Source organism: Bubalus bubalis, chromosome 12 (genome assembly GCF_019923935.1).
Source record: "Bubalus bubalis isolate 160015118507 breed Murrah chromosome 12, NDDB_SH_1, whole genome shotgun sequence".
Classification (NCBI taxonomy): Eukaryota; Metazoa; Chordata; class Mammalia; order Artiodactyla; family Bovidae; genus Bubalus; species Bubalus bubalis.
The window spans coordinates 72,639,656-72,652,551 of NC_059168.1; the positions used below are offsets into that span (position 1 = coordinate 72,639,656).

General features: G+C 49.4%; 1 protein-coding gene across 2 annotated transcripts in view; it reads left to right on the forward strand.

The window, feature by feature from the left end:
- Positions 1-12,896, forward strand: part of OTOF (otoferlin) — a 91,915-nt gene that overhangs the window by 42,788 nt on the left and 36,231 nt on the right. For both annotated transcript variants that reach the window (XM_006046218.4, XM_044926148.2), the window contains 3 exons: positions 6,995-7,068; positions 8,568-8,694; positions 9,161-9,215. In XM_006046218.4, the coding sequence (XP_006046280.2) occupies positions 6,995-7,068; positions 8,568-8,694; positions 9,161-9,215 (256 nt within the window). The remainder of the gene's footprint in view (positions 1-6,994; positions 7,069-8,567; positions 8,695-9,160; positions 9,216-12,896) is intronic.

The window sequence follows — 12,896 nt, forward strand, 5'->3', positions numbered from 1 at the left end:
GGAGGCCCACTCCTGGGAGCTCCTCTCTCAGAATTAGGATTACAGCCCCCCACCCCCAAGGTAGAGCCCAGGGACGTGGGACCCTTGCCCAGCAGGCTCAGGCTTGCTGACATGAGATGCTATGGGGTGCAGGGTCTCTGGGACAAGGAGGCCCCCCGGGATCATGGGGGTCAGCAGGGTCAGGGACTAAGCCTGCAAGTGACTCTGGTTCACAGCCTCTCACACACATCCCCTTGTCTCCTCGTTTCTTCCTTCTACTCAGCAAAGGCAGAGAGAAGACCAAGGGAGGCAGAGATGGCGAGCACAAGTAGGTGTCCCAGGCCAGGTGGAGCCCGTGGGGCTCGTCAGAGGGAAGGGTCCCCAGCACAGGGTGCAGGTGGCGGGGGGCCCAGATCCGAGTGGAGACAGCACTGGGCAAAGGCAAGGTGAGGGAGGTCTCTCCATCTGGCCACGGGGGCGAGGAACACAGAGGTGTCAGGGTGGGGGCGGGCCTTCTGGTTTCCACTCCCTCCTCCCTCCTTTCCGTGTCTCGATTCCTCCTCCACTTCCCTGCATCGTCCCCCGTCCCTGTGGGCAGGCTTTCCTGTGAGGGAGGGAGTAAGGACAGCCCATGAGGCCAAAAGCCGCCGCCTCCTGGTACCAAGGCAGGGGCAGATGGACATGTGGCACTGGGGCCCAAGGAGGACAAATTCTGGGTGCTGAGTGGCCACAGGGGGCAGCTGGAACATTAAGCCCAGAAAGCTAAGGAGGGACGACCCCTCTCCTGTGGTCTTCACTGTCTCCATTCCCCAGAGGGAAAGAAGGAGGTGCTTCCAGATGGGGAGGGGCCACCACAAGGTACTGGGAAGTCTCAAGGCCTGATGGCAGGGGGAGTGACAAGTGGGTCCCCCAGGCTCCCCCAGAGCTCGTGTCACCTCAAGGACCTTCTAGCATCACAGGGAATTCACAAGGGGAGTGGCAGTCAGGGTTGAGCACACTGGAGGGGGCCTCTGCTCCAACACCCATTCTTGCAGATGACAGATCTGAGCCCCAGAAGAGCAGCAGAGCTGAGACTAAATAAAACCCAGGGCATTTAACTCCTGACCCAGAGTTTACAGTAGGCCCAGGAAGTTTAGAGCCCTTGATTACACTCTCAGTTCTCCAAACACACCAACAAAAGCCAAAAAGCCAAGAGTGTGGTCTTTATTTTCCAGATAGGGAAACTGAGCCCCAGAGATGTTAAGAGATTTGCTCAGAACGGTGATCCAAAATAAGTTAAAAATCAATCGACCTGAGGTTAGCATGGCGACAGCAGAATTGTGTGTACAGGAGTCTGAAGTGATGAGCACTGATGGGGGCTTGTGTACTGCTTGCATTAAGATCCCAGGGACTCGCAGCCTCGTTTAATGAAAGCACGAACTCCAATTCCCACTTGTTATACATGAGCAAAAAAACATGATGACAAGGCAGCAGCACTGAGAGGGGAAACTCAGGCTCAGAGACCCGAAGGGTCAGAGAGTTTGCCAGGTTACAAACAAGGGAAGAAGCTGCAGGCTGAGCATGTATCAGGCTTGGAGAGGGAGCCAGGGAACCAGATCTTGGGGGCTGTGGGAGATGATGGCAGATGCTGAGCTCAGGGTCCCACCTAGGGAGAGGGCTCGGGCTCAGGTTTCTACATGGACAATTGGACATAAAAGGTTTGTATGAGACACACACAAGCTGCCAGCCCCCTAGCCTCTCTGTCTGAGATCAGCGATGCTCTAAGACCCTTCTTGATTTCTAGCTCTGCAGTCTGTCCTGGGCTGGACCCCAAGGGATTCAGACTGACCTGACCCCTTTGGCCACAACTGGACGAAGGGGTGCCTCAGTGAGAGCATGTAGTAGGCCCATAGTAAATGCTGGTTCCCTAGCACGACCCCATCCTAATGTTCTGCCATTTCCAATTCACATAACTGGCATTTATTATTCTTATCTTAATGTGTAGAGCCTTAGGGATTTCTAAAAAGAGATTAAATAAGTCAAAATTCTTTAGCTTGAAGAAGAAAAACTGTGGGAACTGTTTTAAATCTCTGAAAGGTTATTGTGTGGCAAGACTTGTTAGTTTCTGTCTCTACTGAGGAGAAATAAAAGGAAACCTCTATTTCCACAAATCCTGTGTCTCTTAGGTAAAGTTAGTCACTCAGTCATGTCCAACTCTTTGTGACCCTATGGACTTAGCCTGTCAGGCTCCTCTCTGTCCAGGGGATCCTCCAGGCAAGAATACTGGAGTGGGTTACCATTCCCTTCTCCGGGGGATCTTCCTGACCCAGGGATCAAACCTGGGTCTCCTGCATTGCAGACAGATTCTTTACTTTCTGAGCCACCAGGGAAGCCATCTCTTAGGTAGGAATTTGTTTCTCCCAATTTCCTGAGGCCTGAGCTAATGAGCTCAGCTCTGAGAGTTGGTGATGAACAGGGAGGCCTGGCATGCTGCAGTCCATGGGGTCACAAAGAGTCGGACACGACTGAGTAACTGAACTGAGCTGAACTGAGCTAATGAGCCCTGACAGTTCCCGCTGCAGGTGGTTGGAGGGCAGAAGCCCTGAAGAAGCCACGGCCTCAGTTGGTTCAATTCCAGTCCCACCCCTCTAAGTCACAACCTCCAGGATAACACAGACACCTGACTGAGTGGGACTCAGCTCACACAGTCTAGTTTGTCGAATGTCTCCAAGTCATCATTGAAGAGTTCCAGTCTCTCCCCAAGGAGCTTTACCCAACTACAAAGACATTCTTCTAGTTCTGAGCCATGGAACAAGCAAAGAGATCATTAGGTCCATAAATGAAAAAAAAAATTTAAAATGAGTGAACTAACTTTAAAGACTTCTCTCTAGAGAGAACTAGCAGTCTAAATTGCGGGTGCATATCATTATGACTGCCATGAATCCAGTGATGGGAAAGCTCAGCTGTGACCACAAACCCTCAGAGGGTCCTGAGAAGCCCACCTCCCTGGCCTCCTGCTTTTCCTGTTTTCATGCAGCTACGAATAAGGAGCCACTTGGTTGCAAAGTGGTTGTACACCAAGTTGATTATTGGCTTGTTGTATTCGTCTGTTTCTGACCATACTACATCTTTAGCAATTGGAGAACCTTCTAGACAAAATGCAGAATTTGGAACAAACAAACATCAGTAGGTCAGTAACCTAACCAACAATTTACCTTTTTTGAAATCCAAATCTTTAATACAAAGTGGGTAATCTTTAAAATTCCCTGATTAAGTTAACATTTATTTGAAAAATAACCTTTACCCTTTGCCAAGAGAAACATGCATGCTGATTTCTGGGAACTGATAAGCAGAAAAAGCTTTTTCTTTTTTCAAAGCTTTTTTTTTTTTTTTAATTACTTTTTTGGCCTTGCTGGGTCCTCATTGCTGTGAGGACTTTTCTCTGGCTGTGGCCGGTGGGGGCTACTCTCTGGTTGTGGCGCACGGCTTCTCATTGCAGGGGCTTCTCTCGTTGCAGAGCATGGGCCCTAGGGCACACGGGTTTCGGTAGTTTCAGCACATGGGCTCAGTAGTTTCAGCTCCTGGGCTCTAGAGCACAGGCTCAATAGTTGAGGCACACCAGCTTAGTTGCTCTGCAGCATGTGGGATCTTCCTGGAACCAGGGATCGAACCCATGTATCCTGCATCGGCAGATGGATTCTTTACCACTGAGCCACCAGGGAAGCCCAAAAGCTTTTTCTATAGTGAATTATGATGTGTCATCAATCAGAGGATTACAAAGGGCAGTGATAGCCAATGGCATCCTGCTCTACTTCTCACAGTTCACAGGAATGAAAAGCAGGTCTAAGAGAAACAAATAGGTCCAGAGCCTACAGTAAGAATCTGGGAATTACACTTATCCTACACATTATGCATTTTTTTAAAGGATGTCTCCATTCTGAGATACTCCCAGACACATAGGAGTCCCATCAATGAGCTTATCCACTTGAGATAGTTAAAATTATGCAAGGTCTAGGGAGAGGAGTTTCTTCTTTGAATTGCTTCAGGGTCTAGTAGACAATAGTCAGGCTTCCCTGGTGGCTCAGATGGTTAAGAATCTGCCTGCAATGCAGGAGACCCCGGTTCGATCCCTAGGTTAGGAAGATCCCCTGGAGAAAGAAATGGCAACCCACTCCAGTATTCTTGCCTGGAGAATCCCAGGAATAGAAGAGCCTGGAGGGCCCTAATCCACAGGGTCGCAAAGAGTCAGGCACTGAGCAACTAACACTTTCACTTTCTGGTAGACAATGGTTGAATAAGTATAGTGTGTTTTTTTTTTAAGTCTCAATGTTTGCTTCCAAATATGTTTGTTTTAAGAAATAAAATGACTTTCAAATTCAAGGGCCATAACTGCCTAAGGGAAGCCCAGGCCCTTTTCCACTTGGGTGGGTCCTTGGGATCAGCATCAGAAATCCACAATTCCCTGCCACCCAAACCTCCTCTGGGCCTCAGACAGCAGGGCTAGATCCCACCCATCCCAGGATGCAGAGTAGCTGGCTTCTCCAGGCAGGGTCTACTCTGACCTGACACCTGGCTTTGACCTACCATCTCAGAGCACTTTCCTGGGGGACATTAAGGCGGGAGTGGGGTGGGGGATGAGGACTGTGTGGCTAGAGCAGACTGCGTGTGATGGCAGCATGTAGGTCATACATGGACTGGGGCTGGGGACTCTGAGGATGACACAGCCCAGGAATGGCCAAGTAGTGATTGTACACGGTCAGCACAGGGCCCTCCAGGACACTCCTCAGTTATCCAGGAGAGCAGCAAGGCTGGGAGGAAAGGAAACCCAAACACTGAGACAGGAAGCAGAGACAGGGCCCCACTAGGCTCATTTCCTGTTGCAGTCAGAGTACAGCTGGCACCCCTGCCCTGTAGGCCACCAAGGCCACCAAGCAGGGAGAAATCTCACAGGATGATGCGTTGTAAGCCAGGCAAGATGGTTCCTTTCTCACCACTCTATGACTGTTTTTAACAGGCTCATTGATCTGTTCAGTGTTAGGTCACTGGTGATTTAATATTTATAGCCTTCTCTCCCCAAAATGTATTGATGCTTAGATTATTTTTCCATGAGTCCCCTCTTTGTAAACATGGTCCCTGGGACTCTTCAAGATGACATCTTTCCTCATCAGCAAGCTATGCTGGTTCTTGGAGACTTTCAACCACCATTCCCAATGGTCAAAATGTGGGATTTGCACCCCCAGAGAAGTGCGACCCTACAGCATCAAGGATGCAGTTGGAAGTACTGCCGCCCTGGGAGACGGGAGCTTCCATCCCAACTCTCTGAGCCTCAGGTTTTTCATGGGTTGAAAGAGGAGAAGCATATGGCCCTCCCCGGACACATGGGACTGTAGTCCCTCCCAGGACTGCCATGAAGATGAAATCAGCAAACATCTGGAAAAGTCTTTGGCCCAGATTAGTTGCTCAAGGAAAGTTATATTGTCTCTTACTGGGGAGAAACTTTTAAAGATAATTCCAAAGGCTTTGGGTTTCTTTTTTTAAAGTGACTTTTCTCCCTCTCCTCCTGTTGATATGCCCCAGATAACATGATGCTGTAGAGTGCAAAGAGATCAGTGTTTCCCCAACCTTCCTTCACCTGCCTCATGCCTTTTTAGGAAACCATCAAGATGCCAGTGTTTCCTAAACTGTGAACTGGTGCCACATGAAGAAGTGGTTCTTAGTTGCTCTCCTAACACACTTCTCCATGTCTGGCTGAGCATATAGAGTAAAGAAAAGGCCTGTAGCTAGATTAGGGCCAGGTTTGGAGGATGAGATTGGCTCCCCAACCCTAAGTAGAGGGGCTTGAAGTTTCTAGGCCATCTCTACAAGGACAGAAGGTTTTCCAGAATCTCACATGACCCAACATAAAGAACAGGAGTTCTTGGGGAACCATAGCTCCACTGGGAGATGCCTGAGCCAAAGATGGGTGGGCTCTGCTATACGTGAGCTCAGGGTTAGAGTCTGCACCCTGCCCCACCTAGGGATGGGGCCCAGGTTGACAGGGGCAGAGCCAGGAGGAGGGAGAATGGGAAGTGCAGGGAGTCAGGTGTCCAGCTCATGCAATATTGACAGGGTAATGGAATACTGCACTTTACCCCCTGCTGGTCCTACTCCTGGTCCCTCCTGGAGCTAGGATCGCAAGCTCGGCTGCAGGGACATCACTGGAGGGACAGTAAGGACCCCCTGCCCCCTTTCGTCAGCTCTCCTGACTGCAAGGCCCTTCACCCGGGGTCACAAGGCCAGACCAACAGAGGAAGAGGTAGGAACTATGGAGCCTGCCATACATTCCTGGAGGTTGGCAGAAGGCGGTGGGGGACGGTGGGGGAGGGGGGGTTGCCTGGAGTGAGAAGGGACAGGCAAAAAGGGTAAAACCAAAGATAGAGACAGGAAAGGGCCCATCTCCTTTTCACTGGGGATCAAGGAGAATCCAAGGACACAAAGGCAGGCTTTGAGTACCAGGGCTGTCTGAGAACTAAGCAGCTAGTTTCAACCACACCTCCTACCTGCTCATCAGCTCTGCCCCTCTGAGTCCTGTTTCTGCCATTCTGTTCTGATGCTTTGTCTCTCGTTGTCTGACTTTCTTTGCATCCAGCCGAAGTACGGCCACGGTGGGAAAGGATGAGCCTTGCCCACTGGTGGAGCTCAGAGCTCTAACACTGAACTGAGGGGTCTGGGATTAGGACCCTGACAGGCTTCAGTTGAAACGGTTTTTTCCACCTGAAACCCACCTTCTTGTGGTCGCTGTCCCCAACCTGCTCCTTAATGGTGTGAAGGCATGGGGAAGGAGGATATGACGGAGGTTCCTCTGCCCTAGTTCTTCTTCAGGGCTCCCAATTTGGGAAGTATGGCCCCCAGGATATCTCAGGACCAGTAGATAAGGGGCTGGGGCTTGGATCTTCCTTTCCCTTACGAGTTCTCTCGGGTTTTACTCTTCTATCGTCTGTGTGTCTTCCTCCTGACGTCCATCTCCCTCCACCTCATTCTGGCTGCCCCCTCACAGAGCCGGGAGGAGCGTGTTCTCCGCCATGAAGCTCGGCAAGAACCGGCCTCACAAAGAGGAACCCCAAAGACAAGGTACGGATGCGTGCCCCTGACCAAGGTCTAGTTCACCCCGCTCTCCGCGCCTACCAGGGACGAGACCCCTCCGCTCCGCGAGCGGCCTCCCAGTGGGCTCTCCTGCTATTGGCCAGAGGAGCCACCTGGGAGAGGCCTGGCCTCCCATTAGTTGTCAGAGAAACCCTGTCCTGAGAGTGGTCCTCCAGAAGGGGGCGCTCCGAGGGCTGGAGGTGGGTACCACATTTCCTCCGCTCTAAAACAGCAGCAGCAGAGACCTCTGTCTAGTGGGCTCCTCCTGCCCTCTTGGCTTCCATCCTTCACACAGAAGCCTAGGAATTTTTAATCAGAGGAGGGAATAACAAAAAAAAAAAAAAAGAAGAAGAAGAAGAAGAAAATTATTTGGCCAATTCCCTGTTTCTATGGGAAAATCAGACTCCTGAGAATGCCTGCTCCATGGCAGGACTCTCTGCCCAACATTAACCCAGTTCCCTCTGAGGGGGCTGCAGGGACCGCCTTGGGGGAGAGAAGCAGGGTGGGTATGGAAGACTGGAGTGGCCTGTGGCACAAGTGAGGGGACACGACAGCTGTTTAAGGGGAGAAATGGAAGTACAGCGGAGCTGTGTGTAGCTTTCTAAGCCAGGTCTGTGGATTACACGTCCACCATCCTCAGGGCTCCTGGCTTCTCTCCCAGCATCCCCCATGTGGCCCACTGGTCCCAGAATCTCTCTCCTTATATTTTGCTCCCACGTATATTCCAGCTGTGCCTTTCTCCTTCCTAGATTGGAGAGGGTAGACCTGCTGGCTGAGACTCAAACCCATCATCCTTGGGTAGCCTCTCAGAATCATCATTCCTTCATCTCATTGGATTAATACACATCAGTACAGGGTTAGGTTCTGAAGTCCATCAGCTATTTTACAAAGATAAGTTCCTTCCTGAGTCTCAATTTCTTTGTCTGTGATGTGAGAATAGTACCTATATTGGCAAGATATGACTATGAAGATTATGAGAGCTAGAGATACGTGTATAAAGTGCCTAGCATTATGCCTGACATGTAGTAGCCACTCAGTAAATGGTAGCCATTGATAGAAGATACATAAGTATGGATTCTTTATTCCTAACCTTCTTCCACAAAGGATATTCAGTAATTGCATAGTGAATTGTGGTGGTGGTTTAGTCACTAGTCATGTCTGACTCTTGCAACCCCGTGGACTGTAGCCTTACAGGCTCCTCGGTCTATGGGATTTCCCAGGCAAGAATACTGGAGTGGGTTGCCATTTCCTTCTCCAGGAATGAGTTATATTCAATTAAAATTAAAAGGCAAGGCCAGATACAATATCTGTTAAAGATCAAAATTAGGTCAGAAACACTGCAGATAAGCAGACTATAACATTCTAAGTAGATGCCACCAAGTAAACCTGGAAATTGACTATTAGCTTCCTGGATGCCGAAGCAAAAGAGGAAACACCATCACTAGCCCACTATCCGGTCCACCTAACTAGTCCTCCCTTTTCCCCAGATGAACCAGCTGTTCTGGAGATGGAGGACCTTGACCGCCTGGCCATTCGGCTGGGGGATGGGCTGGACCCTGACTCTGTGTCGCTAGCATCCGTCACAGCCCTCACCACCAATGTCTCCAACAAGCGGTAAGTGGGCAGGAGCCTCGCAGCCCTGGTTGGCTTCACCAGGTCAGGCAGGCCTAGCTTGCTATATTTGGAATTGGGGTGGAGAAGAATCAGAGCCCATGGACAGCTCCTTCCTAACTTTGCCCCTTTCTTCTTTTCCTGGATATCTCCCTCACCTCCCTCCCTGCAAAGGCAGGGGGCTGTTCCCAGGTCATTGAATACCTCCGGGCAAAGGGAAATCACAGGGCTGCCCAACACTTGAATCTGTTGACCTAATGACCTGCCTCCTTTTACTTCTGCCATTGGTTAGTCCTCTCTATTAGAGCCTCTGAGAACCACTAATCCCCTTCCTGTTTGGCAGTCCTGGAGTGTTTGACAATCATGACTCTGTCCTCTTCCCTTCTCCAAGGTCTAACCACTGCCAGTGCCCTCCTCCCCTGCAAGCAGTACCCTTACACCCAGCCTGACAGTACATTCTCCTTCTCAGGTCTAAGCCAGACATCAAGATGGAGCCAAGTGCCGGGCGGCCCATGGACTACCAGGTACGAGGCAAGAGTCCTCATGTCTTTCTGACTCTCTCGCAGGTGGTTCTTGCCAGATGAGTGTTTTAGACTCTGGAGGCATGGATATGGGGGGTGGGGGGTCATAAAGAACCACAAGCTGAATATAAATTACCAAGTTAAGCTTGTTCCTGGGAAGCACTGGTTGTTGTTGTTCAGTCTCTAAGTCGTGTCGGACTCTTTTCGACCTTATGAACTGCAGCACACCAGGCTTCCCTGTCCTCCACTGTCTCCTGGAGTTTGCTCAAACTCATGTCCACTGAGTCAATGATGCTATCTAACCATCTCATCCTCTGTCCTGCTCTTCTCCTTTTGCCTTCGATCTTCCCCAGCATCAGGGTCTTTTCCAATGAGTCCACTCTTCACATCAGGTGGCCAAAGTATTGGAGCTTCAGCTTCAGCATCAGCCCTTCCAATGAATATTCAAGGTTGATTTCCTTTAGGATTTACTGGTCTGATCTCCTTACTGTTCAAGCACTGTGGTCACAGTGTCATAAGTAGAGAGATAGAGACCCAAAAAGGACACAGTGTCATAAGTAGAAGGGTACAGACCCAAAAAGGAGGGTGTGGACTCTGCTTATGCTGGTCAAAGGTCTCTTAGGATTTTGTAATGGACTTTATAAAGTGAGAGGGACTTAGAAAAAACTTAAACAGACCAAATAACTTCACAAAAACATTTAAAATGAAGGCCTCTAAAGAAATATATAGATTATTTGGTGTGATTTTTTCCTAAATTATTGCTTTGTATTATTTTAATACCAGAAGTAATGTCAATCCTGGCTATCTATAGAAGCTGAGAATGAGGGGGGGGGGGGGTTCTTCTTTTTACGTCTCTGTATTTTCTGAAATTAACACTTAATTTTTTTATTTGTATGTTTCTAAAACTGGAGACCAAATGGCTGAGATCTGGAGAGATTTGCAGCTGTGAGATTGCTAATGTGGCCACCAGTGCAAGTGGGGTGGAGCATGGCTGGGAGCTACGGGGAGAGTGCCCCATGGGCAGAGGGCCCCCGTGCAGCCCTCCCAGCTCCAGGCCTCATCTGCAGCTTTGCAGGGCCAGACCCTCAATTTTGTCTCTTCTCCCAGAGTTGATTGGAACCTGAGAGACTGAGTTACACTAACATAACTCACAAAAGGCTAATGTAGAAAGCGAATCACCTAGTACTTATTTATAAACGGCAAACGAGAAGGGTCCAAGGACCATGCATTCCTCTGGACCCTCCCTTAGGGGCTAACAAGGCCCAGCTGCTGTGGAAGGCTGCTGGGCATTCCTAGAATTGAGTGAGAATGCTGGCTGGTCAGGGGAGTTAGAGCCTTCAGCAGACCCCACCTGAATGCCTTTGTCCATCCTGCCTAGGTCCAGTGCCAGGCCCCAGAATCAGAATACCTCTTCCTGTGTCAGGGTTTGATCTTTGACTTCCCAGGCCTTATGCACCTTCTTTAAGGGCAGCTGACCTCACCTCACTCAGGAGAGGATATTTAGGACTAGACACCACCTTTCTCTGTAGCAGGTACCTCTAGTCAAAGATCCTCAAGGACATACCTTGTCTCCCTGAATCCTTGCTTGGGTTTGTTTTCATCCAGTTGGCTTGAAAATTCCATCTTCCCAGGGGATTGAAAATTCACCCTGGGCCATGTCAAGCAGACCTGCCCCTGTGGTTTCAGACAGCATCACACCACTGAGCTCCTAGGACATTTGGGAATGTCACCTCCTCACCTCTGCCAAAACCCAGGCACAGAACATTCTAACACTTCTGAGGGCTTTTCCAGGACACTGGGCTCAGGGTTATGCTCCGAACTGAGAAGAGAAAAAATTCCAAAGAACAAAGACCCTCATAGTCAGATACCGTTCGCTCCACAGTGTCACCAGTCTGCCACATAAGGGCACATAGAAAATGGTGCCATTGTTATTGTTGTGACTAGTGTAACTGTTTAAGTTAATAAAATCTTAACAACCACCCAAACATCGGTATTGCTGCATTTCATTGGTGAGAACCTGAGGCGCAGGGTAGATAAGGAGCTTGCCCCAGGTTATGCAGTTATTCAAAGCTAGAAACAAGGGTCAGTCCTGCGGGTGTCCTATCCCATCGTCAGAACAAATAATTGAGGACCATCTCTGCCTCTGTTCTCTGTTCATCTTTACTGCTTACTGCATGCTTTCAAAAGCTCTCTCAAACTGCTTCTTGCCAGAGACTTTAAGTGGACCGGACAGTCTGCCTCCGAAGACTTTGTAAACATTCCAAACTGAACAAAGCAGTTGTATTCATGTTTAGCCTGGTAACACAGCATTCCCTGACAGATTGGTTCACATCTCAACTGTAAGTGTTAACATACTTGGAGAGAGAGCTGTGAGGGTGAAAATGTGGGATTATTCTTGTTTTCAATGAGTGCAATGCATAAAGCAAGAAAACCTATCGGAAAGACTTTACTCTCTCGGAGAGCTTGGCTTTGACGAGTTAAAAAGACCTCAGCCAGAGGAACTTAGCTGAACTCAGATCCAGAAAGGATCCTCAGGGCCGAGAACCATCCTAAAGATTGGGTAACTCTGAAACGAGGTCCCAAGGCCCTTTGTTTCTTCTGTTTCAGTTCAGTTCAGTTCATTCGCTCGGTCGTGTCCGACTCTTTGCAATCCCATGGACTGCAGCATGTCAGGCCTCCCTGTCCATCACCAACTCCCGGAGTTTACCCAAACTCATGTCCATTGAGTCAGTGATGCCATCCAACCATCTCATCCTCTATCATGCCCTTCTCCTCCCGCCTTCAATCTTTCCCAGCATCAAGGTCTTTTCCAATGAGTCAGCTCTTTGCATTAGGTGGCCAAAGTACTGAAGTTTCAGCTTCAACATCAGTTCTTCCAATGAACACCCAGGGCTGATCTCCTTCAGAATGGACTGGTTGGATCTCCTTGCAGTCCAAGGGACTCTCAAGAGTCTTCTCCAACACCACAGTTCAAAAGCATCAATTCTTCGGCGCTCAGCTTTCTTCACAGTCCAACTCTCACATCCATACGTGACTACTGGAAAAATCATAGCCTTGACTAGATGGACCTTTGTTGGCAAAGTAATGTCTCTGCTTTTTAGAATGCATGTTATATGTAAACCCTTTCCTGATTATCGATATCTCAAAAGCAAGAAGCCACAGCTTCCTCCCTGGGAATATGCAGTTTGCCCATCAGAATGGGCAAAGCGTGGCACTTGGCAGACATGTTCTTGGTGGGTCATGGAGTCTTGAGCTGTACCCTCTCTTCCTGGCACCAAGATCATATACAGTGTTACCTCCAAACATCTCTCCAGTTCTCATCCCCATGTCATCTCCCCAGCTCAAGCACAATGTGGCACCCACTTCCTATCTGGTCTCCCTGTCCTCATATTGCCTCCTCCACACCATCCTCTACACCACCACTGGAATGGTCTTCTCAAAATGCACAACTGAACATATCACATCCCTGTCACCTGGAGACAAGAGAAGGTAAAGGATGTTTCAGCAGAGCAGCACTAATCTCATCTCAAGCTCCCACCCATGTTCTTGCAGCCCTATCTGATCCCTCAGGGGCAGGTCAGAGAGCACCATGACTCATGGGTTCTCCCAAGACAGAGGTACAGGTTCACACTCAGCATTGTTCCTGGTGATGACTTTCATGAAGCCACCTGGGGATCGTGTTCT